At 52.4% G+C, this 27,631-nt stretch overlaps 1 protein-coding gene across 2 annotated transcripts in view; it reads left to right on the top strand.

The window, feature by feature from the left end:
- The window catches only part of ABR (ABR activator of RhoGEF and GTPase), a 180,332-nt gene that overhangs the window by 42,821 nt on the left and 109,880 nt on the right, over positions 1–27,631 (top strand). The window contains exon 1 of one of the 2 annotated variants that reach the window (XM_029212799.1): positions 2,366–2,727. The exons of the other annotated variant lie outside the window; for it this stretch is intronic. Within the exon in view, the coding sequence (XP_029068632.1) occupies positions 2,667–2,727 (61 nt within the window). The 5' untranslated portion in view covers positions 2,366–2,666. Of the gene's footprint in view, positions 1–2,365; positions 2,728–27,631 lie in introns of those variants that run through there. 2 annotated transcript variants of the gene reach the window in all.

Genomic DNA, 27,631 nt, shown 5'->3' with positions numbered 1-27,631 from the left:
AAAATGGAAGGAGCTGAGATAACAGTGAGGTTGTCATGTAAACAAAGCCCTAAGATCCAAGCCAGGTCCACTGCAGGCGTTCTCTGTTAAGTATTAGAAGTGTTCCTCCTTATTTTCCTCCAAGATCCCTCTCCCCTCTCCCCTATATTTTGTTCTGGATTGGGAGGTCCAGGACAGGCTTGGACAGAAGGTAGAAAAAAGCAAACTGTGGCAATGTTAAGGAGAGCAACTGTTAACATTTTAGTCTGAAAATAGCTTGTTCCAGCCTTTGTAGATAAAAATGTAAAATGTATGCAAATGTATGTGACTCACGCAGAAACATACATCCATGGCCTCCCCGCAGTCAGTGCCCAGATGTGGCTATCAGGCAGTGTGCAGAGAGGGCCCAGGCTGCCTTGGTGGGGATGGGGGTCCTTGGGGAGGGGGCAGTGCTGCTGCTTCCCTGGGCGGGGCTCCTGCTTGCACCTTTCTTCTGGGTTCTGTGCCTCCCGTGTGGCAAGAAGAGAGGCCCTGGGCCCCTCTCTGCTCCTCCATCTCACTGTCCTCCCTCTGGTTCCTCCAGGAGCCCATTTGCTTCCTCTCCCATCCTGGCTCTATTTCTGGAGCATCTCATTGGAGATGCACGCCCCCCTCTCTGCCAAGCTCCAGGTGCCTGCTTGCTTGGTCCTCCCAGTCTTGTGTGCAAGTCAGAGACGGTGGGAGGGTGACAGCTGAGCAGGGAGACCCACAAGATCCAGAGCCTGAGCCAGGAGGCCTGGGGTGGGGGAGAGCCAAGTGGATGCAGTGAGTGGACAGTGTCACCTCTAGGTTGAAAAACACCCACGCAGCCACCTATGGAGGCTTTTCACTCCCCAGAGCATCTTCCCCTGCAACTCCCAGGGGCTCACCCGGCCTGCTGTGAGCCTAGTGGCCACCACCTCCCCTTGGGCAGCTCTGGAGGCCGCTACCTAAGCAGCTGCAGGGGCAGGCTTCCTTTCAGCATCATGGGTGAGGGTCTGCTGCTCTGCTTAAGAACAAGGTCTGAAACTAATATAATATTGCATGTCAACTATACTTTGATTACATTTTTTTTTTTTTTAAGAAGAACTAGATCTGTGGTTGTTTGAGAGGATGAGGCCCCCCCACCACCACCAAATGCTCTGGAGATGCTGACAACACTGCCCCCTATAGAGGCCAGGGTGAGCTTTGCCTTGTAACCCTGTCCATTGACCTGGGTCCCATGAAGTCTTTGCCCTTAAAGCTGCTTGGACATGAGGGGTGGGAGGGTCTGGTCCATTATCAGAAACCTCACTATCTGAGGTAAAAGCAGGGTAAATGGTCCAGGGCAGGGTTCCCTTGTGAGCCCGCTGCCTCCCTTGCCTTGGGTTCAGGAAAGGAGATTTAGCCCCACTGCCCTGGACCACCCTAGCCTGACCCTCCCTCCTCTCCAGTCCCTTCTCCAGGGTCCTTTGTTCCAAGGAGGCCTGTAGGACCAAATCTGCAGCCAAGTTGCCTTGGGTCACTTAGAACGTGCACCCAGGGCACAGGTATAAAACTCCCCCACTCCAACCTCTTCACAGCTTTTGGGGGGCGGGAGGGGCGTGTCTTAGAAGGAATTTTGTTTCTAAAGGTCTGTTCTCAAAGGCATCTTGACCCCAGCCTTCCCTCAGCTTGTGATTAGGCATACATGGTGTCCCTCCTTACATGGGCTGTGGCTGGGATCCCCAGAGAAGGCTCCTGGAGGGAACCCAGCGGAGACCCTGGGGTCTCTCCTGTAACCCAGTTTATCCTCCACAGCCCTTCGACGAACCCCGGCCTCCCGCCTTTCTCCAGCCGCCGCCCGCTGGTGTGTAGGGCAGGAACCGCCCGGCCTTTGGGTCAAGGGTGTTTAAATAGATGAGGCACTGTTAAGGTTTGGAAGGAAAGAGTCCTAGGGCAGCCAAGGCTTCCCGCGGGCGGTCAGGACGTTAACCCCGTCAGCGCCGCTCCCCAGGCTTGCCTAGGGGAGGGGCCTGGGAGCCTCACTGGCCCCTGAAACTGCGCTTAGAGATCCTGGGGTGGCAGGTGATGTCACCCCTGAGGGCTCGTAGGTCTCCCCGCGGCACCTAGTCAGCGGGTTGCCAGAATTTGGCCGAGCCCAGCGAGGGGAGGAAGAGGAGCCTGGGCCTGCGCCGCAGCCCGGAGACCCCCCGCGGGCCACTCCTCCGTCACCGGCTGGAGCGCCTCTCGCGTGGGGACCCCGGCTGCTCCCCACACCCTACCCGGCTCTGGAGGCGTGCTGCGGGGAGGGGGCGCGGGAGCTTCGCGCCGATTGGTCGCGGCCCCCGCCCCCCCGCCCCTGGGCGCCGTGCAGCCCCGGAGAAGTTGCTAGTTGGCGGGCGGGCTGCGGGGCCGCCGCTCCGGGATCCGCAGCGGGGCTCGCGGCGGTCGCAGGGGCCGGAAGGGCTCCCGGGGGCGCTCGCCGGCCCTCGCCCGCCCTCCCCTCCTCCCGGGCAGCTCCGGCTCGGTCCTCCCTGCTACCTGTTTCCCCGTCTCCCCCGGCTTCCACCCCGCGCTCGGCAACTTCGGCCTCTGGGGCTGGCCGCCCGCCCGCCGCCCGCGCCCTCCCTCCTTTGTTGTGCGATGAGGGTCGGGTTTCCGATCTGACGGAGCCGCCGCCGCCGCCGCCGCCGCGCGGAGCCGCGGGCATGGAGCCGCTCAGCCACCGGGGCCTGCCGCGCCTCTCCTGGATCGACACCCTCTACAGCAGTACGTGTGCGCTCGGGCAGGGGAGGCCAGGCGGGAAGGGGCCCCGGCACCCCGCGCTGCGCCTGGACGGCCCCGGGGCCCGCGATGCCGGGCTTCTCTGGGGAGCCCCGCGCGGACTAGGGGCTGCGGGCACGGCCGCCCGGGTGCCCGGCGGGCCGGCAGGCGGGCGAGCGGCGTAGGGTCCCGCGATCGGCCGCGGATGGGGTCCCCAGAGTGGACTTCAAGCCGGAGGGGGTGCGCAGTGGACCGACGGGGCCAGGAGAGCTGTGTCACCCCTCTCCCACCTGTTGTGTAACCGAGCACTCCCCAACCCTGGGGAAGAGGGGAGAGCTCTTGTAGGGTGCTGCCTCCGCTCCTCGACTGGCTTGTCCTTCTGCCCACGTTGAAGCAGAAAGGCCATTTTTGGTAAAGTCCTTGGCGCCTGAGTTTGCCACCTCAGGGACATCCTGAGGCCAGTGTGTTTCGGGGTGGGGGTGGGGTCGTGTGGTAAGGGAGACTGTAGGTGCACATCTCTGTGGGGGCCATTTGGATTCAGGACCTGAAAACCCCCAGCTCAGCAGTACTTCCTGCCGGGCTCAGCATCACCCGCACTTTCCCCCTCCCTCCCCCTCTCCCCTCCTTCCACACCCCCCGAAAAAGAAAAAACACTAACCTCGGCGGCGTCTCCACCCCCTCGCTCCCAAATCTGCCGCGATCACGTGATTGCTCTCGCACTGCCGCTGGGGATGTGTAACGGATCACTCGTACCTTCTGGGGGCTTGCGCCCAGCCTTCAGCGCCCGGACCCCGACCCCGACTCCGACTCCGACTCCGACTCCGACTTGCTTAGGAGGCTAAAGCACTGCATTTCTCCCACCCCTCCCTTGAGAGACCTTCCCCTAGCTTTCAGTGGTACAGGAAGAGGGTCCTGATAACCCCTGAAGAAGATAGTAAGTGGATTTCACCCTGCCTGATCGGTTCAGTGGGACCCTCCCATTCTCTCTTGCTAGGTCTCCTAGCCCAGAGTCCTGAGGCAGGGGCAGGGGTTGGGGGAGATAGGTGGAGCCAGGTTCTGGTTCTGGACCCTGGATGCCATGGGACAAGGACATTTTTAAGGGTTAACCTGGCTCGAATTCCTTGGTAACAGTCTTACGGTGGGCGGAGTGGACAAGGTGATGCCTTGAAGCCCAAAGGCTTGCCCTGGAGGCTCCTCAGTACTCAGTACCCAACCTCTGACCTCTGTATCCCCTTGGGTCCCCACCATTCCCCATACCTTTTTCTTCTCCCTCTTCTCCCTCCATCCTTTTTCCTTTCCTTTCCTCCTCCCCACCCCATCCCCATCCTTTTCCCTTTCCTTTCCTCCGCCTCCCCCCGCCCCCAGCTCTCCTTGTGATGGTTCATTCTGCTTTGGTTTTTCAACATCAAAGGGACAAAGCTGGATCCCCTGGGTGTCGGTCCCCCGCCAAGCCCAGCCACTCCATCTGCTCCTTCCCCTGCAGAGGCCAGCATCGTTGGGTGAAGGTCAGGGCCCACGGTTGCTGTGTGGTGTGTGTGCACGTGTGTTTGCCTGAATGGGGCACACATCTGTTCAGAGCCCTGCTGCAGATCAGCTCCTGACCCGAAGGAAGGATTAGTGACCTTCTCTTAGCTGTGCTCTTGCAAATAACAGTCATAACAATGCCTCATATTCACATGCAGCTTATGTTCCTGAATATTTCTGACTCTTTGCAAAACCCAGTACTGCTTTCCCTATTTCCCAGAGCATAGAATCCTATGAAAACCTGTCTCTGGCTTTCTCTTCATTGCCTTAAAGAAGACTCCCCCACCTGATCATCTGAACATTTCCAAGTTTTCCTACCACCCCCAACCCACCCCAACACCTAACCCCACACACATACACAACCTGGAGCAAAGGAGCAAAATTGCCTGAGGGTGCTTTGAAAATTTCCGACTGGAGGAAGGTGGGATTGGAAAAGGGAATTAGACCGAGGCCTTCTTTGAGGGGTGCCTGTTTATCAGCCCTGACTCAGGCAGGCTGGCATCTGAGCTGTCTACCCTTTTGCTGCTGCCCTAGCCTCTGGGCTCCTGGGGCAGCCTGGATGGAGGGGAGGGGGCACACCAACTTGGCAGCCATGTGAGGAGGAGTCCTTGCCTCCTTCTTCCAAACAGCTGATTGGAGAGCCGTAGAATGAGGCTTCCTGGGGAGGTGCTGTGCAGTCATGTTTGGGCTGTTAGCCATGAATTTTCCTCTTGACAAGAGCCTAAATTAAAACAAATATCCGAGCTGTCATTTGCCTGGCAGCATGGTTTTTGTGCCTCCCAGAGGAAGTTCCTCTGCCTCTCAGGAAGCTTTCTGCTTACAAGGCTCACAGGGTGGCAAGTCCCCACGAAAGCCAAATCCATCAGGAATTGTAAAGGGGATGTACCCAGGGCACAGGGTAGCCAGTGTACTTCTTAGGGATGTGAATGACCCAGTGATAGAGGCTCCTTCTAAGTGCTGCTCCAGGTGGCAGTGACAGTAGCATCTCCTGAGGACCTACCATATGCCAGCACTGTGCTAGGCACTCCATCCGGGCTCTCCATACCTCACAACTCTGCAAGATAGGTAGTCTTATCTCCCTTTTACAGGAAGAGAGGCTGAATAGGCTAAAATCATTACCCAAGGTCACATGACTGGTAAGTGACAAAGCTCGGATTTAGATCATACCCTAGGATGGTGAGGAAGACCCTGAGTGTCACCTAGATATGCCTGAACTTATTCAAGGTCTTGGAATGTCATGGAATGGGGGACCTCTGTCAGAGTTCTCCCCAAAATGGTCCAGCAGGGTAAGTGGTCTGAATGACTGAGCCTAACTTGCCTCTGTGTCTCTTGGAGGAACTGAGGGCTGGCCCTGGAGCCAGGGCAAGGGTGGCTGAGGCTCTGTCTAATTTCACTGAGGCTGGTGATTCTCTACACCTAAGATGCCAGGCTGACAACCAGCCCCTCCCCTCACACGTCTTACCTTTGGAGTTGTCGGCTCAATCCTTCTGGCTTTAGCATATGTGCACACTTCCGCTACAGGCTCATGGTCACTTGATAAGGGGTGAACCTCAGACCCCCTCTTTCCCCTACAGTAGAAGTCCTGAAGGTCTGTAGTGATGGAGATCTGTCTGACTCAAGGAGATGGGCTGACTCCCAGCTGCCCGTGTGACCTAGGACTGATTGGAGCACGGTCTTTGCCCCCGGTAAACTATGTGGTGGATGAGAGTTCCAGCCACCCCACCTCCTGTCTCTGGACCATTCATTTTCCTGCATGAATGTAATAGTGTCAGCTTTGCCCCCTCAGTGCCTTGCCTAGATTCTTTCCCTGGAGCTGGTGTGTTTCTCTCTGCATGTCTCTTCTGCCTGTGTTCTTCATTTTATCTTCTCTCTGTCTTTCTCTCACCACTGTTTCCACTAGACACCACTTTCTCTTGGTTTTCTTCTATACCACGGGATCAGGTTGGATCATACTAAGTTCTATGGAATAACAAAAATGGGAGGTGCTCTGAAACTTTCTCTGTTCCTCCGAGTAGAGACGAAATCTTTCAGGATCTGTGTAAAAGAGAACTGAGGGCTACATTTAAGGTCTCTTCCTTGGCCATTCCAGCCTCTTTTTTGTCCCAGGCAATTTAGCTCTGGCCTCAAACATGCCGACTATGGAGCCAAGCAAAACCTCTAGACATTTGGACCTCATAGAAGACAGAACATGATCATCTGTAGTTATTAGAACCTGCCTTTGGAGCTCACTTCTGTTACCCCAAGCGACATTTCCAAGGGAAATCTCTGGTGATATTTTTATGCCCCTTACAGACTCAGTGCCCTGTCCCATGGCCAGGAAAGCATCTGGGGCTGTGGGGATACAAACCCATCTCCAGATGATCAGGAACCTGCCTCCGTTTCCCACCTTATTCCTACATTAGCTGCACCAAGGACCAGGCCACTGGCCTGACAGTCGGTGTGGATTTGATCAGGGCAACTCTCCTACCCAGGCGGCATCAGACCACTCTGATGTGCCAGTGAACACCTGCAAATGGATGCTTTCTTGTCCTGTGACAAAGCCTCAGTCATGTATGCCTGCTTGTCGACACCAGCCCATATTTGACGTGGCTGCTGGAGTCCCAGAGGTGGGCCTGGCAGAAGAATTAAGTCTCCTTACTCAGAGAAATGTGATTTTTTGTTGCTGTTGTGATCGCTGCTGTTATCGTTCTTTGGGAAAAGGAAGGAATGACAGGAACATTGGTGAAGAAATAGCTAGGTGGGTAGAAGAACGGGGGAGAGCCGGTAGGATGGACGACTTGGGCTGTTCTCTGGGTCCAGGGGCGATTCTGGTACCTTCCTTACACTCCTCTGTAAAGTGAGGCTACGATGTCTCACGTGGGTGGCACCGGGATTAACTGGTTAATGTTTCTCAAGTGCTTTGAAGATGAGGAGTGCTGTTGAACTGATCACCTGTCCAGCTCCTCACAGCCTTTGTCACTGAACAGGGATCCACGAAAGGCTTGCAGAGGAGTTTGGAAGGGGCTGGGAAGCGTGTGAGGGGACAGGCAGGGTCAAGAATGTTGGACCAGGTTCTCAGCTGGTGCCTAGCCCAGTGCCTTGTGCTATAATAAGCCCACAGTAATTTCCGGTTGCGTGTGTGAGTATGAGAGGGAAAAGAAAACTTCTGGGTTCTTGGTTCCTTTAACTCCTTACTCCACCAGCAAACCCCAGAAACCCATTAGCTGGTCCATTCACAAGTTTCTGGCTGTGTGGATTTGGTAATTGTAGACCCCCCAAGGGGGTCCCACGCATTGCTAGGGCTTGTGATTACATGATTGGAAGCCTTCCCCACACCAGTGTTGGTGCTGCAGCTGTTTGGCTCAGCTTGAGCCCTTTGGGGCAAACCAGGAGGAAGGCAGCTTCAGGACACCTGCACGTCATCTCCACAACGTCTGCCTCAGCCGGGCCCCTGGCTCTGGTAGGCTGATGGGAATCCATGGGGCTTGGAGTTCCCACCACATTCTACCTACAGGGGCTTGGCACTTTCCACTGAGTACCAGGGAGAGAGGCCTGCAGGCTTACCTGTCTCCAGGGCTGGATAGGAGAGGCTGATTGTTTTGACGTGTGGCCTTGGTCTGCCCTAGCTTGCATTCCTTTGGGCAAGATATGGCCTGATGGAGCCATGGATGGCCCTGATTGGCAGTGGGAGCGTTCTGCTTGTCTCTGAAGCTTGGGGAGAACCTGATCCTGTAAATGGGGAAGAAGAAGGAAATCAGGGCAACAGGCAAACTAGAGGATGCACCCCCATAAGAGGGATGGGGATAGACGCCCAAGCCTACTCCCTGCCCAAGGCATTTGGCAAAGAGCCCTTTGAGGTGGGGCCGGCTGCAACCATGACCCACTGCAGATGGGACAGCCAGTTCTCTTCCCCCAGGTTCAGACCTCATTTGGGCCTCTCACTCGGTTTTCTGCCCTCTGTGCTTTATTTCTGTCTTCTCTTCTTGCCCTTTCTTCCCTACCACACTGCGGGATGAAAGACGAATATGGATTTACTGGCCATATAGAAACTGACAGGGACAGTGTGGTCTTCGGGAGACAGGGCGGGCTCTGTGGTGACCTAATTGGTCAGGTGCCCTTCCCCTCTTTCCTCCACCTTCACCTCTGAGGCTTCCATGTCCCTCTAGACCACAGGTAGACGTAGCAGATGTGGTCAGGCATTTTGTCAAAGGTGAGCGTCTCCAGGAGTTGGGCAGCTGGGAGGACTCAGGTGGGCCAATGTCGATGGAGCTCAGAGTCCTCGTCACTCCAGGCAGCATAGCTCTTGGCCTTCCTGTGGTGTCAGTGGAGCTGGTACTACCTAGAAAAGCCCCAAATTGGCTAGGGATCTGTGGGTTTACTCAGGGCTGTTGGGGAAGGATGTGGCCATAATTACCTTCATGGGATTGAAGGGCCGATCCTATTAGTGTGTTGGGCTAACCCCTTCCTCCTGGGCATTGCCTCCTGGCCAGCAGAAAGGGTTTAATGGATCAAGATTATGGAGACTGAAGATGTTATACAATTAAGCCTAGTTATTTCCCTAGCTGGGGGATAGCTACCACGGACAACAGCAATTGATTTCCTCACTTGTGGTCACTGTTCAGGTGCAAGTTACCCTGGGCCTAAGCAGCGTATAGTCCATCTTTTTGAGTGAGTTTCTCCCTTGAAGGTACAGCTTTATGAGAAAGATCCCTTTCTGAGAGGTTTGGGGTCTGGGTGGCTGTGTGCTCTATGAGATGGCACCCCTGGAGTTGTGCAATGGGGACCTTTTAGGGAAATGTGTCTGAGCTCTGCAAAGGTACATAGAAACCTCATCCTTGGGGCTCTCACAACCACTGGACCCAAGGAAAAGAAAGCCCGTTGGTCCAACCAAGTTCAAGGAAATTCGATTTTTCCATTTGGTCGAGGAAGAATGGCAGAAAACATAAAGTTTAACCAGTCGTACTATGTGCCAGATGCTGTGGTAGGTACTTCCTTACATTATCCTAACAACCCACCAAGGTACCTTTTATCATCCCCCTGGTCTATGGATGAGGAATCTGAAGCCCTGAGAGGTTAACTTATTGCCGAAGGTCTCCCAGTTTGAGCTGCATCAGATCTCAGATGGCTCCAACTCTGTATATAGCCCACTCAGCTGCCAACAGCAATAATGATCTTAGCCAACATCGATGAGGACCTACTATGTGTCAGCACAGTCCTGGGCAGTGCCCATGTGTTATCACTAATCTTCAACAGCCTCTACCTTATGAGGTAGGAAGGAATTATCTCTATTTTATAGGGAGGAAACTGGGACTCAGGGAAGTTAAGTAATTAATTCAAGGTCCTAGCGCTAGAGTACAAGCCAGGAATTGAGCACAGGGTTGGCCTGACTCGAAACCACGCTTCCTCCCACACTCCCTTGCCTTTCATGGGAGCTGGTATTTCATGGAGATTGATTGATCTGTTCACCTCTCTAGCTAGAATGAAAACTGTGGAGACTGTCTTGGCTGCCCCCGTGGTATTCGGGCAGCTCTCAGCCTCTGGGTTCCCTGTAAGTGCCCACCAGCTGGGCTGCCTCTTCCTAAGGATGATTCCCAAGGAGCTCTCCCATGGGTACTTGGAACCCATATCCCAGAGTTACGTCGTCCCTGGATTATTGGCAAGAGGCACTGTTTGTTAACCCCAAAATAAAGAGGAAGTAGAGAAAATAGACTCTGGGGGTAGGGATGGGGTACAGCAAAGGCCCAGTTTCCAGAGCAGAGCAGGGCAAGGGACAAGTAAGTGGGGACTAGAGGAAGAGAGGACTTGGCAGAGCCCAGGCACGCTGGCTCTGATCTCAGGCCTTTTAAAATTCACCCCCATAGTTTCCAAAGGAAAATAAAGAGAGCTCTCGGCCATAAATCAGGCCACTGCGCACCAAGGTCCTTTGCTGAGGCCCAGGGCCAGTTGGGCTACAGAACCAGCTTCTGCATTTGAACTCACCCACACAAAGCGTGCTAATGATGGGGCGGCTCCAGTGCAGACCCAGAGTCCCCTGCCGAGAGTTCAGGCCTCTGGAGGAAGCCTGTGCCTGGGGCCTTCCTCCTTAGCAGACCCCTCTTTGGCTGGAGCCATAAAGGCTAAAACAAGATAGGAGGGCTTGTTGCACAAAGGGTTTGCGTGTGGAGAGTTTTTGGGGTATGATGAAGGGGGTGAAAGACTGCCTTGAGCTGACAAGCGAAGCAGGAAGGTAAAAGTGGGGACGTGGGGGAGGGGAAAGGGTCCCACAACTCCATTTTCGTCCTTTCCCTTTGCTGCTCAAGATGTCACTGGCAGCTTACTTCCTTCTCTGAGTCTGCAGGCATTTTTAGGAATTCCCGCTTGGTAGGGTGTAGCGACCCATGAACCTTCCCCTTGGCTCACTCGTCTGTTTGTAGGGGGGCTAGTGTGAAATTTCAGCTGGCGCTGGGGCCTTACGCGCTCCAGACCCCTTCCTCCCCCAACCTTGAACTTGCTGCCCCAGTCTTCTTCCTCCTGCTGCCCTGGCGGCGTGCTCCTGCCCTCCCTGTGGGTCCAGGATGCAGCCGGCCAGAGGCTCAGCCTTGACAAGTCCATCCTTCAAGTGCCACCCTGTGATGAACTCTATCCCCTCCCCCACCCAGAGCTTTCTCCTGTTCTTCCTGCCCTTCCCCCAGCCTCCTTCCCCCTCTCCATCGCTGCTCTTCAAGGGAAGAGACATCTTTCAGGGAAGACCAATGAAACAGAGCTGCCCAAGCCTGGGAGGGTTCAGAGGGCCAGGAGAGCAGATCCTGGTGATGGGGATCCTGTCCCTCCAAAAATGACATATCTTCATGCTAGTGCCTCTCCACACTTCTTTCTGTGCAGGTGCCTGAGTCTTTCCTCACCTCAGCGGGGCTGGGAAGCGTCCATTTAATAACTTGTGGCAGGGGCTACTATTGTCAGTTCTGTCATGAGAGAGGAGCCAGAGAGCTGTGGTGGGACCTCGACACATGCTCATGGGTGGTCTGGCCAAAGGAGTCAACTCCTTCCCATTGGAATTAAGTTAGCAGAGGCCAGGGGCACCTACCAAAGGGAGAGTGGACTACATGAGTGGCTTGCTAACTCTTTGGACCACAGCCCATACAGAATACAGACATTTTACATTGTAAGCCAGGACACACACAAACTGAAACAAAAGTTTGTGGGATAGTACTTACTGTTTTATCACATTTGCAATGTTCTCATAATTTTATGCTCTTCTAGTCTATTCCATTCCATTCCACTCCATTAAAAACAAACCCAAGAAGAGCTGGTCATGACCTACTACATTGATTTCATGACCTGTAATATGAAAAAAGTGGATGAGCTGACCTCAGAGGGCTCTTATGAACTGTAAGGAATAGTAATTTACCAAACTGCCGTGATTTATATACGTGTTGTGATTTTTGCCAGATTCACACACTTCTGTTATTATGGACCTAACTGTTTTTCTTCAATTTGACTCATTGTTTTAAATATCAGTTACTTAGAAAGGAAACGAATCGAAGATCTGTATCTCTTGCAATAAATAAAAAGTTTCCTTACAAATAAATGCACTAAACACTCAACAGTGTTATTAATTCTAGTTACACACTGTTGCCCTTGGAAAGCTCTAGGTCTGAGCCTCCTATGTCTCTGTTTAAGGGAAAGAAACAGAATCGATGTTAAAGACATCTACTACCAAACAGTAGTGGGAAAGTTTGAAAGGAATCAAGAAGGGAGTAATTTTCTCAACATGTGGTCTCGTGTGCTTTAATGCAGCATGGGAAGCAAGTAGGTGCTAATCAAAGGGCCCTGCGGCATCAGCATCCTCTACTTCTATCCACCCGGAGTCCTGGGCCCCGTATTTCCTGAGATGGGAGAGGAGAGGGGAGAAGATGGTTTTTTCCTAGGACCAGATATACTAGAGCAGAGTCTCAAACTCTACTGTGCATTTTAATGGCCTGGGGATCTTGTTAAGATGCAGGTTCTCATTCAGTAGGACTGGACTGAGGCCTGAGGTTCTGTATTCTAGCAAGCTCCCAGGTGATGCCAATGCTACTGTTGACGGTCTAGGGACCACGATTTGGGTAGCAGGGCTCCAGGGTCCTTTATACCCTCTCCTAGGGGACTGACTGTGGACCCTGAACCAAGTCAGATCCTTCTGTTTCCCAGTAAAAATAAAAATAACAAAGCAATTGATGGGACACCTAGTGGGTACCACACCTGAGCTAGTGTTCTCACGTTCGCAATCTCATTTAATTCTCAGAGTAAAGCTGTGAAAGGTTGTTAACCTCATCTTAAGGATGAGAAGAGGGAGCGGCCATTGTGATTGGTCTCTGCTGGAGACTTCACCATGGGAGGCACCCACCATGGGAGACATACCAGGTTTCCTCTGCCCACCCCCTTCCTGAGTGGCAGAAGCCCAGGCATCTGGCCTTTATGAGTTCCTCTGTCTAGACAAAACGTGTCCCGCTCCACCCCCCCACACACACCCCATGCCCCCCCCTCCACCCGCCCACCCCCACCCCCCCACCCCCGCCAAGGGCCAACTTCAGTGTTAATGGAGCAGAAAGCCTTAGTTGTTAATTTTCTAGTGCATCATTGAGAGGGTTAATGAGAGACCAGCTGGTGTGCCACCCAGCCATGTGGGAGGGCCATTTTCCTTTGCATTTGGTCTGCAGACATTTTGCAGACCCTGTGGCAGCTCCTGACCTGGATGGGTCAGTGGGCATCGTGTGCCGTCTTTGGGTGCAGAAACATTAGACACCCGAAGCAGGATCTTGTTCTGTCTCCTGCTCCCTGGAAAGGAAGGATGGGATGCAAATTGGATGAAGAGCTATCTCTTGCCTGGGGACCCACGGTGGCTGCCACCACAGCCAGGCCCTTGCTGCAGACACCTGAGCATCCTCAGGCCCCCTCCCTGACCTGAGACACCACTCCCCATCCAGTTGCCTGTGACTACACTAAACCTGCTTCCATCCGCCTCTCCTTTGCCCAGAAACCTTCGGTGAGGCATTTTCTTTCCACATCCAATCCAAACTGCCTTCAAGATCCCCCATGCTGGGGGACACCTCGCATTACCCATCCATTAAGATCTGCCAGCATCCCAGCACGTGCCCCCTGCTCTAGCCAGTGAGAACCTCACCATTCCAAGCCAACCTCTGTACTCAAGCCTCAGCTCAAGCTACCACCACCTCCAGGAAGCCCCTGTGCGTGATTATAGCACCGGCCTTGGTGAGCACCCCAGTTCAGAACCCAGCACTTCTTGCTGGGCCACAACATTGAGTTCTTTCTTATTTATTGTTTTGTAGTGTTTACCTATGTAGGCTTTGTGCCCTGTTGTCATTTCTTCTCAGCCTGACTCTAAACTCCTTAGAGGCACAAAGAAGAATAACAAAGGCTGCCATTTATAGGGTGCCAGACACTGTCCTTAAGCACTTGACAATGTCCCGTTTAATCTTCAACCCCCCCTGCAGAGGTCTCAACTATTTTTATCCACTTCTATGGATGAGGAGACTTTTTTTTTGTTTATGATGCTAGAGAGGGTAAACAGTTTTCCTAAGGTCACACAGCCTAGGAAAAGCTGAGCTGGGCTCTAAATCCAGGTCTGTGTGATGCCGGAGCTTGTGCTTTTCACCAAAGGTGCTCAAGTGACGGGGCCCTCGGCATGAGAACCTGGGGTTGGGCCCAGCATCTGTGTGTTTGCAAAGCTCTTCTGAACACCCGGTTCAATTTGGGGACTCTTAACCACTGCGTGCATCTATCTCCCTTTGCCCCGAGCACGTGGGAGCTTGGAAATGCTTTGTGGTTGGTGAGGGGGTATGAAGAGAAGGATGTTCTAGGGGGCTGCGTTCTAGCACTTAGGGCCACCTAAGAGAATCACGGAGCAGGTCTGGGGCAGGGTCTCCTCTTTGGTGTTTCTAACAAGCCCCCAGGTGATGCCCATTCAGTAGGAAGGCCCTGGGGTCCTCAAGCCCTCCTGGAGGATCTGATTCCTTCCCTCACTAGTCTAGCACCTTCCCGCCTCCCTCCTTCCTAGAGGATCAAATCTAAACTCCTAGCACAGCACGGGAGCCTTTTCAGACACCATCTCCAGCCTCACCTCCTGGCTCTCTTAACCACACTCCCCACCCTGCAGCTGCACTGAATCCTTCGCTGTTCCCCAGACACACCATCCCCAGCCAGAGTTTGTTGCTTTTTGCACAAGCCATTACTTTGCCTGGAGGAATGTGCTTTGGCCTTTCTCGGCCAGGTGAGAAGGAAGCTGAATGTCGCCTTCCTGGGAAGTTACAGACTGGGGAATGGGCTCTAGACTCCTGGGTCTGGAGAGAAGCCCTCCAGAGGTTCCTGGACTCCCTTCCCTGTCCCTGCTCCCAGCAAAGGCCAGCCATGGTCCCTGGCCCTGCAGAGACGTGGAATCAGGCGACTTAATTGTCCTGCTTTGAACATTCGTTGTTTCTTGGCACCTTCGAGTAAAAATAGAGCTGAGAATGACTCAAGTGAAGCCCCAGCTTGGAATCTGGAGAGCAGAGTGGATCATGTGGGGCATTCTGTGGAGCCCGGGAGGCCAAGCCATCTGCGGGACCTCTGGGGAGGGGGCCCTGTGACCTGGGCCGGGGCTACCAGGATGCTGTGGTCATACCCTGGGCTCTGAGAGGCCAGCCCATAGCTGCTTTCACTTTAAACTTTTCTCTCCTAGCTGTGGAAATATTTCAGGACTTCCGGAGAAGTTTCCTTTGGTGCTTCCTGAGTTTTCTCCTGTGATTTTTTGCCTCCAGATTTCAGCCCCAGGCAGGGGGCAGCTCCCGGAAGAGCTGTGGGTGCCGCCCTGGCTGACTGCAGCCCTCACAGGACCTCCTCCCTGTCGCCTCCCAACCTCCCTCCCCTGCAGGAAGCCTCCCCGTGCACTGGTTTTGGGGAGCAGTAGCCCCCCCTCTCTGGGAAAAAAAAATATCTCTTCCTGCATTCAGGCTCCCACTTGGGGCCTGTGGGCAGGTGATCGAGGGCTGTGTCTCTGGCTATAGGCCTGCCCCACTTCTGAGAGCAGAGCAGCTGGAGGGAAGCGGCCTGCTGCTGAGGGGGAAACCAGAGCCTTTGAATACTTGCTGGGATTCACCTCTTTGAGCTTCATTTTCCTCACCTGTAAAATGGGAAGAAGCTTACGAACCCCACCAAATAGGGTGGCCAAATTTTTTAGCAAATAAAAATACAGGATGCCCGGTTAAATCTGAGGTTTAGTTAAACAATGAACACTTGTTTAAGCATAAGTATATCCTATGCAATATTTGGGACATACTTATACCAAAAACTTGTTACTCGTCCAAAGTTCAAATTGTACTGGGCATCTTGCATTTTATATGGTGTCCCTATTGCTGGATTAAATGGTAGGTATTGTATGTAACACTTAGCAAGGGCCCCATCTAAATGTTCCTTGCTCGTTTCATTACTCTCTTCTCTCCTCTGTGCCACCCTCTGACCCCTAGAGGCCAAGCTGATGAGACATTTCTGTGGAGCAGTCACAGAAATATTGAGATTGTTTTTATAAAATTGACACAAAAAATGAGTGATTAATGGGAAAGTGCCAATAATAATAGCTGTCACTTACCTAGCACTGGCTATGTGCCCCACGCTGTTCCAAGCACTTTCTGTATGTTAATCCCCTTACTCTTCACAGTAATCCTACGAAGAAGATGTTTATCTCCACTTTACAGATGAGAACGCAGAGGCACAGGTTAGGGAAATAAGTTGCTCAAGGACACGTAGCTAGTAAGTGATGAGCTGGATATGAACCCAAGCAATCTGGCCCCTGTGTTCTTGGTGTTAAAAGGACATATTGCTGCATCTTGCCTACCAACTGCCACAGTTAAAGATGTAAAGTTTCTTTAAGGTCAAGGACATGGAAACCTACAGGGATGGTTTCACAAAGCAGGTGATAACACAGCACGCTCCCAGAGGGAGGTGTGACTTCCCGGGTTCCCCCGCCGAGATCCTTGCATGGAGAGAGGGTTCAGCCAGGCCTGAGGAGCTCACACTGCGGTTTATCTCTTCCTGCCCACCACCCCTGAAGGTCACAGAGGTACTGGCCATGTGCCAGCCTGTCACCAGGTGAAAGAGCCTCCAGCTCATCCCTGAGGTCCTGCAAACCCTAATCCAGGTCCTTTTCAATCTTATTAATTCACAAATAACTATGCCACAGTGTGATGTCCTCTTCTTGAGATCCTTCATGGTTTTCCAGGATACAGTGTTTTCCTTTTGTAAAATGAATGCATATAGTTATTGAGGACTAGAAAAATACCTAAAAGTAGAGGGAAGGCAATCCATGTGCCACTGACCTACCCCCTGAGGTGAGTCTTCCTCCTTGCTCTTCTCTGTGGCCCAGGGTCTGGTCATGCAGCCCCACTGTGCGCTCTCGGCAGAGGCCAGGCCACAGGCCAGAGCACGATAGAAAACTCAAATGGCCCCATGTCCCAGCACCACCCCTGGATGCTTGTGCCAAAGGGGATGAGTTGGAAACAGGGTCTGGAAACCAGTAGGTGCCATCTCACCTTCTCTAGAGTCCTGGCTGGCTCTTTGAGACAAGGTGAGGATCAGGTGCCCGCAGCTCCCTTCTCTCAGGGGCTTCACATGCCCACCTCTCCTCACCCCCACCCACACCATGAGTAGCAGTGCAGAAGTGCCCGTTGTTGGAAGGGGCTGCCCCGTCCTGTCTCAGCTTATGACCAGAGATGGGTTTCCCGAACACTTTGTAGGTAGCACTAAAGGCTCTGCTGGCCCGAAGCCCAGATTCCAAGTCTTGCCACCTCTTTTCCCACCACAGGCCTCCCCCAGGCCCAGCTTCTCAGTGTTGTGGTCTTTCCCCATATTCCGAAGGTTAACTCCAATTAATTCAAAGAGAAATCTGAGACCAAGAGCTTGGCCTGTTGCCTCTGCTCCTACCTCCTTCCGTGTCTCTGCCATCTTCCTTTTCTCCCTGTCCCTTCCCCACATGTCCTCAAGGGACTGTTCAGTAGATGCTTGTTGGCAGGTTCAGAGAGGCCCTGGTTCATTCATCAGGAGACCAGAGTCCCCAACCAGAGTCCCCAACATAAATGCCTCATCTGTCAGAGTCCAGCAGGAAACAGATGACACACCCAGCTTGGGGGGTTTGGGGAGAGCTTGTAACAAGACTACAACCAAAATGTGGGCAGGGTGAGGGGAGGGTCTGGTTCCCATACCTGGAGACACAGAGGCCATGTGGGCGGCTTCCTGGCGGGAGCTACAACACAGCCTGGGTGGCCCACAGGGAGGAGCTGCGGGGAGAAATATTCCAGCTTCCCTCGCACCCCTCCCTTCCTGTGATCTCCTGCTGGGGCAGAAAACAGGGTGGAGGGGCAGGGAGAATGGACCTGGAGGGGTGCACTCCAGGTACAATCATTCTCTCTGCATCTTTCCCCATTTGCAAAGGGAGGGTTGGAAATACCTGCCCTGTGTATGTCCTGGGGTTTGTAAAAATCAGCTAAGATGATGAATGGTGACGGTGTGTGTTCATCCTTTAACACCAGAGTAAGGGATAATTGTTATTATTGATAAACACTCACCAGGTACCCCCGACAGAATGAGTCTTACACGTTCTCACTTCTGCTGGGGAGCCTCTCATCTCCAAAGGACATATGGGTAAAAGAACAAGAAATTGCAGAATTGTGAAAGCCTGGATTTGAATCCCAGAGCCCCTTAATGTTCATATGGCATCAAGCAAGTCATTTAATGAGCCTCCCTGCGGTGAAATGTACCTCACTGGAGTTCAGAGGAGAATGGATGCCGTCATTACTTTTAGCCAGCCGCGTAGGGGGTGCTCGGAGGACCTAGCAGCGTCCCTCATCCCTCAGCTGAGTCCAGGCCCTGCAGTGGTGCCCAGTCTCTGGGCTGTGGATCCCTGGGTCTCTCTTCTCAGTATCATTGACCCAGGCCCAAGGACGTGGAAGCAGCTCCTAATGTTAACAGTAATAACCACCACTGATTTTATTGATTGCTTACTGTATACAGGCACTGATCAGTTCATTCTCTTGGACTCACTAGAGTCCCCATGGCTAGAATAGCATTTTAATATAATTGGTTTCCTTTATAATCCTATGTATTTAATGCATTTCAAAACATTCTTAGGAAAAGGGACCATTGGCTTCACCAGACTACCATGGATAGATCAAGGCATGAAAGAGTGAAGGGTCCCTGCTCACTCCCAGGGGACTGCGAGTTCCAGGTTCCTTGTACTCTGAACTGAATTCAGCCTTTTCTGGGTACCTCTGGGCCATGGCTGTGATGGTGGCCTTTACTGAACTGGGAGGCAGGAGACCGGGGATCTTCCCCTAGCTCAGCTACTCCCTGGTGACCTTAGGCAGGTCCTCTGTGCCCTCCACTGCAAAATGTAATGGTTGGACTACCCCTACCTGGTTTTTATTTCTATTTTATATAGGAAATGTATCATATATACGAAAGAGCATATAAAATGTCTGGGTTTGGTTTAATAAAGACTTATAAGACAGACATCCATTTGCCCTCCATTAAACTTCAAGAGACCGTTGCCAGTCCTGAGAAACTGCTGTGTGCCTCACTGTATTTATTTGCTAATACAAAGCACCTCAGAGTAGGGGGACTTAAACCGCAGTGGTTGATTGTCTCACAGTTCTGGAGACCAGAAGTCTGAAATCAAGGTGTCAGCAGGGTTGGTTCCTCTGAGGCTCTGAGGGCCATGCCTCTCTCCTGGCTTCTGGTGGATTGCTAGCAAGCTTTCGTGCTCCTTGGTTGATCTGTAGATGCATCACCCGATCTCTGCCTTGATTAGCTCTATAAAGACCATGTTTCGAAAAAAGTCACATTCTGAGGTACTGGGGGTTAAGACTCCAACAAATTTTGGTGGGAACACAATTCAACCTATCAACCTCACTGCCCCCCTCGCCGTCCTGGATTTTGTGTTAATCATTCCCTCCTTTTCTTTAGAGGTTTACTACATAGGTATGTGTCCCTAAATAATATAAATGTAGTTTTACCCGCAGTTTATATAAATAGGCTAATAGTAGAAGTATTTTTCTGTGACTTGCCTTTTTCTGCTTAGAATTATGTTTTTTGGGATTTTTTTTGCCTATAGTTCTAGATTATTCATTGTCAAAGCTGCATAGAATTCTATTATAGGAATAAACTACAGCTTATCTAGTGGTAATAATGGTACTCCTACATTTTTGGACAAAATCCTTAGTCAGGAAATCATTTTATACTGCAACACAGCTCACACACCTTGTGTGTGTGTGTGTGTGTGTGTGTATCTGAATTAGCTTCATAAAACTATCCTCCCTTAGTATGTGAGTTGCTGCTTTTCAATCCATTTCAAAGGTGACCTGCCAAACTGATTCCATTATCCACTAACGGGTCAACCTGCAGTGGCTGGATGCTCCCCCTCATGTGTCTGGCGTGGTGACCCTGTGGTTCCATGCCCAGCAGGCAGGCGCGCGGCATGGCCTTGCTGCTCCCCACAGGGCTGTCTGCCTGCACACCCCTTGGCACCAGACCACGGTGCCTGCTGGTTCTCGTCCTTCCATCTGTCTTGGCTGTTGTCTTCTCCCTGCTCCTGCTGGGCATGTTCTAGCTCTGGCCTTGCCCTTGTAGTTGCTGCATCTCATGGGCCATGACCTGAGGGACCAGACCCTGGGGCATGTTAGAAATGTGTGCGCTGTAGCGTTACTGATTTAGTCAGGTAGCAAGAGAGAGGGTAGTGTCTGGAATCAGACTGTCTGGATTCCAAGCTCAGCCACTCAGTAGCTGTGTGTTGGGCTCACACAGGCTACTGAGCCCACCTGTGCCTCAGGGCTGAAATCTGTCTAATTCTTTGTTAATATCTCTGGGCACAGTGGCTATACTAGGAAGAGGTCAAAACACCCAGTTAAAAGGAAGCTGGAGGTGGATAGAAGAGCTGGTTCTAGGACTTCCCTGGCTGTCCAGTGGTTAAGACTCTGTGCTTCCACTGCAGGGGTGCAGGGGCGGGGAAGTAAGATCCTGCATCCCCGGCAGCATGGCCAAAAAAAAAAAAAAGCTGATTCTGCACTCAGGCTGCCTGCGTTCAGATCTCAGCTCCATTATTATTGTTATTTGACCTTCCTGTGCCTCCTCTTACTCATCTACAAAATGGGGGCAATAATAGAACTCACCACATGCTTGTTAATAGGATTGAATGAGATAATGTTCATAAAGCTTTCAGTACAGCATCTGGCTTCGCCTTCTACCTGGTTTCCAGCCTGATACTCAAGAGACAGCTGGGGTTTTCGGGGCGGGGGTTTTGTTTTGTTTTGTTTTGTTTCCTGCGCCATGTGACATGTGGGATCTTAGTTCCCTGACCAGGGATCGAACCCATGCCCCCTGCAGTGGAAGCGCGGAATCTCAACCTCTGGACTGTCAGGGAAATCCCTTTTCTTTCTTTCTTTTTTTTTCTTTTTTTAACATGAAAAGAGGTTTACTTTCTCACTGTGACCCCATGTGGAAGGAGCAGCCACCTGGCCCCAGGTTCCCTCTCAGCAAAGGTTCATTTTTTGGCACTGCTCCACTCACAAGCCCACTGCAGCCAGAGGCCTGCCCACCCCCCCGGCCCCCCACAAAGTGTGTGCTCCTTAGAATACTCACCTTCCCTCTGGTGTGGGCCGGTGGGGTGGGTGTGGAATATTCGCCTTCCCTCTGGTGTGGGCTCTGGGTTGGGTGTCTTCATTCGGGTCCCCACAGGGCTCCCGTTGTTTTCAGTGAGGATCACGTTGGAGTCCAGCTTGGGGTCATCTGTGCATAGGCATGTAATGCCCCCCAATGAGCACTTTTCCTTCTGTCCCTTGATAGCCAGCAGATGCCCCCCTACCCATCACCTCGTATTCTTGTTATAGACGTGGATGCAGTGAGGTGGAGGATGGTGTGGGACGTTCCCAGTGCACTGCTGTCTACCACACGCACCCGAGTCATCGTTTCTCCCCAGCCCTCCACAGCTGGTCAGCCAGACCACCTGCCTTCCCTCGGAACCGCCTCCCAGCCACCTTAGGGTGTCCCCAAACTAAAATCAGATCAGGTCCCCCTCCTGCTGAAAACCCTTCCGTGGCCCCCAGTTGCCCTGTGGGAGGGAGGGGTCCCGCTGCCCAGCATAGCCTCTGGGCCTGTGTGGCGGGCCGCTGGCCTCTCCAGCCACATCACTCTCCCCACCCCTCACCTTGCACTTAAACCTCCTCCACCCGAGTGTTTCCCAAACTCTGCATGGATTCTTCCCTCTGTGCCTCTGCAAGCCTTCTTCCCCATTTGCTTGCCTGATGAAGACCTTCAAACCCAGTTCATGTCACCTCCCTCAAGCAGCCGTCTCTCACTCCCAATAGAATGAATCACTTCTAATAATACTCAATATCATGTAATTGTTGAGAACATGGACCCTGGAGAAAACTACCCTGGGTGTGAATCTCAGCCCCATCATTTACTAGCTGTGTGATCTTGAGCTAGTTACCTAACCTCTCTGTGCCTAAATTTTCTCATCCATAAATTGGGGGCTCTCAGAGTACCTACTTCACTGTGGGGATTGAGTGTGTTACTACATGTACCAGGCACGTGGTAAATGTGTACTATCTCTCCACTAGGTGTAAGTCTCCTGAGGGCCGAGGCTGAATCTGCTTTGCCTCCAACTTTTGTCCCTAGTGCCTGGCACAGTGCCTGGCACATAGTAGGTGCACATCAGATATCTGTCAATCGAATGAAGGGAAGCCGTGTTTACCTTCCTTGGAGAAAAGTCCATTCAGATCCTTTGTCTATTTTTTGGTTAAGTTGGGTTTTGTGTCTTTTTATTGTTGAGTTGTAAGATTTCTTTATATAGTCTAGCTACAAGTCCCTTATCAGATATATGATGTGCACATTTCCCCCATTCTATGGGTTGTCTTTTCTTTTTTTTTTTTATAACTTTATTTATTTTATTTATTTTTGGCTGCGTTGGGTCTTCATTGCTGCGCGCGGGCTTTCTCTAGTTGTGGCGAGTGGGGGTTCCTCTTCGTTGTGGTGTGTGGGCTTCTCATTGTGGTGGCTTCCCTTGTTGTGGAGCACAGGCTCTAGGCGTGTGGGCTTCAGTAGTTGTGGCTCGCTGGCTCAGTAGCGGTGGCTCGGGGCTCTAGAGCACAGGCTCAGTAGTTGTGGTGCACAGGCTTAGTTGCTCCACGGCATGTGGGATCTTCCCGGACCAGGGCTCAAACCCGTGTCCCATGTGTTGGCAGGTGGATTCTTAACCACTGTGCCACTGGGGAAGCCCCTCTTTTCACTTTCTTGATGGTGTCCTTTGAAGCACAAAAGTTTTTAATTTTGATGACGTCTAGTTTATCTATGTTTTCTTTTGCTGTTTGTGCTTTTGATGTCATATCTCAGAATCCTTAGCCAAATCCAAGGTCATGAGCTTTACCCCTGTTTTCCTCTAAGAGTTTTACAGATCTTCGATCCATCTTGAGTTAATTTTTGTATGTGGTGTGAAGTAAGGGCCCAACTTCATTCTTTTGTAGGTGGATATCCAGTTGTCTCAACACTATTTGTTGAAAAAACTATTGCATGGTCTTGGCGCCCTTGTCAAAAATCAGTCGACCAGGGCTTCCCTGGTGGTGCAGCCAATGCAGGGGACGCGGGTTCGTGCCCCGGTCTGGGAGGGTCCCGCGTGCCTCGGAGCGGCTGGGCCCGTGGGCCGTGGTCGCTGGGCCTGCGCGTCCGGAGCCTGTGCTCTGCAGCGGGAGAGGCCACAGCAGTGAGAGGCCCGCGTGATGAAAAAAAAAAAAAAAAAATCAGTCGACCATACATAGATGTGTTTACTTCTGGACTCTCAAGTCTACTGCATTGATCTATATATCTGGAGAGCCACCTCCATCTCTTAACAGTTTACCGTCTCTGCCCATCTGCTCTCAGCAGTCCTGGATTGAGTGTGTTACTGTGAGAAGCGTTGATGGGACATCCCACAGCCGAGCGCCATCTCCCGAATGGCCGCCCTGGAGTTAATCACTTTCCGCATCTGTCAGGGTGACCGCTGGGAGGACCCAGTGTGACCCGCCCCTGAGGGCATGTGGGGGAGGATGCCACGGAGACGTGCTTTCTCTCCCCTCACCTGCATGCCGGCACATCTCCTCCCAGAGCAGGTCCTGTTTGTGCTGAGGCCCAGCTCCTAACTGGGTGGATGCCCTTGATGCGGACCAGGCAGTTACCTAACCTCTCCTGGCACTAGAGGCATCTTCACCAGAACAGCGGCGTTGGGAGGGAGAGCCTGCATCAATGGGTAGGCACTAGGAGGCTAGAGAGGGCCACCAGCATCGCCAGGCTCTCATCCTAAGGTGGCTTCTGTCCCTGTTTCCTTTGTGTGTGTGTGTGTGTGTGTGTGTGTGTATGTGTGTGTGTGTGTGTGTGTGTGTGGCTTGATCCCCCTCCTTTCTGAGGGCTTGTTCCTTCTGGTTGGGGGACTTGTGTGCTTTAAGAGGTCGAGTGGCTCTTGGCCGGTATGTCCTTGGTGCAGGACTGTTGTCTCACATTGACTCTAGCCAGTGAATAAGACTCCCCAGGGCAGCCAGAGACCCTTGCGGAGTGGGATGGAGAGCTGGGAGGATGGCGCTCTGTGATACCACGGGGACATTCTAGCTTGCAGGGAGTTCCGGATTTACGGGTGCTTTAGTACAGCTCAGGTAGAGAACACAGTTGAGCAGAGAATTGTAAAGTTGCACTATACAACTTGTTGAATTCTACAGGGCAGGGCTGCCTGTGTGCTGAGAGAAGTTGGGGTGCTTAGCTGGTAGGGTGCTGGCTCAGAAGGAGGAAGGGGCCACATTATAGTAGAGAGGCCCATGGTACAGTGTGTCCCCTGCCCCTCCAGATCCCCTAAGGCTTTGGAGATGAATCTTCCTCAAGTGGCAGCCACTGCAGTGACATTATATTTGTTAGGGACCCAGGAGGGGAATCCACTTCTTCCTTCCTTAGATCCCTAGAAGCAGAACTGGGGGAGAGCAGAGATTTCTGTAGAGTTTGTGCCCATCTCCTCCCTCTTCAGCTGTTCTCCCCACTCGCCCGCCCCTGAGTGGGAGCAGAGCGGTGTGAGCTGAGTTGGAGCTGCTCACTGCCTTAGAATTGCATCAGCCCCGCCTGGCAGGCTGGAGCGGGAGCCTGTTGCTATGGTGACCACTAGGCTTCAAACCAGTGAGAAGGATGAGTTAGTTAGTCGCAGGGTGTGGTTTTCTTGTCTTGTGATGATGTCTTGTAATAGGCACACAGGGTCTGTATTCCCAGCCCTTCCATGGGGAGATGTGTCATCTGCTCAGGTGGGCATGATGGACAGCTGCTCCAGAAACTGTGTGGGCATTGACCAGGTTGGTTACGTGTGACAGAGGACACAATTGGCTCCCTTCTGCCTCATTCTGGCGGCAGTGGGTGATTTGACCAAGTAAACCAGATTCTGGGGGAAGGGAGGGGACCAGGATGCAACCTGTCACCCAGAACGGAAGGCTGCTCTGAATCCCAGCCAATGAAACCTGCCCAGGCTTCATCATGATTTTTTTTCAAAACCACCTGACAGAGCTCATCATCTTGCTAAAGATAACGGCTGTTTGGCCAAGCCAGCACCGTACTTATTAGTTCAGATCTCTCCTCTCACATTTTGCCTGCAGTGGGAAAGGAGATTAAAAAGTCTACATTCCAGCCACATTGAGCACTTTCTGTGTGCTGGGCACTGCACTAGACACTGCCTCATCGTTTTATCATCTCCTTACCTCTGCACTCGGGAGCAGGTGATGCTGCCCCGGTTCTGAAGGGGAGCAGGCCCTGGGACCTGGAGAGTTTAAGTGACTTGCCCAAAGACTTAAACCTAAATCTTTGGGCTTTATGACTGGTGTTTTTTTGGATTCCAGATGCCCTTAGAAACAGGAATTCTTAGGATGTCCAGTAAAGAGGCACACTGTACATCTTCTAGTGGAAAAATCTTGGCAGTGTCTCTCCCCAGAAAAAACACAGTTTCTATGTGGCGAATGGTTGACTGGAGCTATTTCTGATTTCTGAACGGGAAGAATGAGAGATGTGGGCGTTGCCTGCAGACAGAGGAAAACCTGGGAAGCAGTTGGTGAGGTCAGGGCAGGGCGTTGACAAAGCCCAGACTTGGTACAGAAACAGCCTGGGATTTCTGCCTGGGGCCCTCTACGGGTGCGGATCAATTGTCAGATGAGTTCTCAACAAAGAGGTGTCTGGTGAACTGGTCCAGGGTAAGATGTAGAACCGGAAGAGAACTAGGGCCTCAGCGAGAGCCTGGCAGTCATAAGATCTGACTTGCTGAGCTTACGAGGCATAGTAACGGCAGTCAGTTCTCAGATGGTGCCGTCACTCTTTGAAGTGCACTTTAGATATAATTACTCATTTCATTTTCACAGAATCCCTGGGAGTTTGGTTGCTATTATTCCATTTTGAAGATGAAACAGAGGCACAGAGAGGTTGAGTGACTTACTCAAGGAAACACAGCTGGTAAGAGGTAGAGCTGGGGATTCAAGCTCAGGCAGTCTGACTCCAGAGCATGAGCTCTTGACCAAAATGTTCTACTGTCTCTGCTCGTACCTTCTGGAAAGATGATAGGGAGTTAGCTTGTATGACCCACGCTGAGGAGTGTGTATGTGTGTGCACATACATGCACACACACACACATACACCCTAATATACTGGCGGTGGGAAGGAAGGCTCGTGGCTGCACTTGTGAGCTTCTGTGTATTGATGGCTGTGCCCTGTGCACTTGCGGGGGCCCAGGGGGACCTGTACATGCGTGTGATGCTCCTCCCTTCTTCCCTCCCTCCCTCCCTTTGTGTTTCCCCGGAGGCTGGGTGCTCTGCCCTCTCTGGTGTGGAGCTGTGGAGGACATTGCTGCAGACCTTGTGCCTGGATTGCTTGCCTAACTGTGTTGAAGGGCCCCGGGCTCCCAGGAAGGAGCTCAGATCTAGCGCTGAGAGTGGACAGGGGCCCCAGGAAGAGCGGGCAGGGAAAGTGGGAGCACAGTTGCCGTGTGTGTGGGGGCATTCTCTTGTGCCTCTTTTGGTGCTTGGGTCACCTGTCTGCTACCCACACAACATGCAGCTGCTTCCAGACAAAATGGGCTTCCTGTCTTCCCCAGGGCCAGGATTGTAGGGAGAAATAATTAAGATAATAATAAAAATAATGAACTCAACAATAACAGCAACTAACTTTATTTACTACATGGCAGGCACTGTTCTTAGTGCCTCTACTTGAACTAACTCACTTAACTGTCACAAAAGCTCTATGAAATAGTTTTATTATTAGTAGCTTCATTTTATAAGGGAGGACACTAAGGCACAGAGAGGTTAAGCAAGTTGCCCAAGGTCACACAGCTAACACTGGGATTTGAATTCTGGTAGCCAGGCTGCAGAGCATATGAAAGCACAGTACACGACTGTGTCCTTTCATGCCTCCTAGGGGAAGCCTCCAGACCTTGTAACCCTTTTCTGCCCCCAGTTTAGAATCTTGTTTTTATTTTCCTGAGAGACTGGGTTGTGCTCACTTGCCTGCCCACAGGTCCTGTGTATGTCAGATGTGGCCTCTGACATCATCCAGTTTTTGTGGGAATTGTGCCCCGTCTCTCCTCTCATGCTCAGGTGCTCAGGCATGGAAGGGACGTTTCCAGGAGCTCTCCTGGGAGTAGGTAATTAACTTTGGCCATTGCTGCTCTGGCCTCATCCCGCTAGTCTGCCTGCACACAGGTGGTTCAGTGTGAACACCTGGGGCAGGGCAGGCCCTGCCAGCCCTGGAGGCCCTGCTGCCTGTTTCTCTCCTGTCCTCTCTGACCTGTGGTCTTCAGCCGCCCTTGTTATGAGAGCCGAGTTGAAACATCTCTTTTTCCTTTCCACCACTTGTGACCCCCAACCCCCCGTCTCCTGTCAGTCCCTGGGCCATGTCTGGTCCTGAGCTTGATTCTTGGAGGAGGCTGCCTTCCTGTGGGAGAAGGCTGGCATCTCTTGCTGCCAGGTGGGAGCTGTGTGGATCTGAGTAGAGGACTTGGGAGGTGACAGAGGGATAGGGGCAGAGCCAGGGAAAAGGGGTGACCTGGGGGAAGTTTCATATCCAGCCATGACCCCTGGGGGTTCTGCATGCTCCCCAAGACATTGCCTTTGCCACTGGAAGGTTGAACTTGGGGTGCCCAGGTGCTGCCTGACGGGGGAAGGAGTATTGGAATTGAAGCTGACAGATGCCTGGCAGCCCCTGCCTAGGGCAGAGCCAGGCTTGTCTTGTGCCAGGAAGTTGGCAGCAAAACAGAAATGAGCTATGGAGGTGGAACCTGGCTTTGTTACTTAGAAGGTGACTCGAAAGCTGTCTTTGGAAACTGATGGGTTCCAGGCCTAGTTCAGTCCCTGTCCCCCCCTGCTAA

Source organism: Monodon monoceros, unplaced genomic scaffold (genome assembly GCF_005190385.1).
Source record: "Monodon monoceros isolate NGI ecotype Baffin Bay Population unplaced genomic scaffold, NGI_Narwhal_1 Super_Scaffold_9, whole genome shotgun sequence".
In the NCBI taxonomy this organism is placed as follows: domain Eukaryota; kingdom Metazoa; phylum Chordata; class Mammalia; order Artiodactyla; family Monodontidae; genus Monodon; species Monodon monoceros.
The sequence above is the reverse complement of the archived record's forward strand: the minus strand, read 5'-3'. Positions and strand labels throughout refer to the sequence as shown.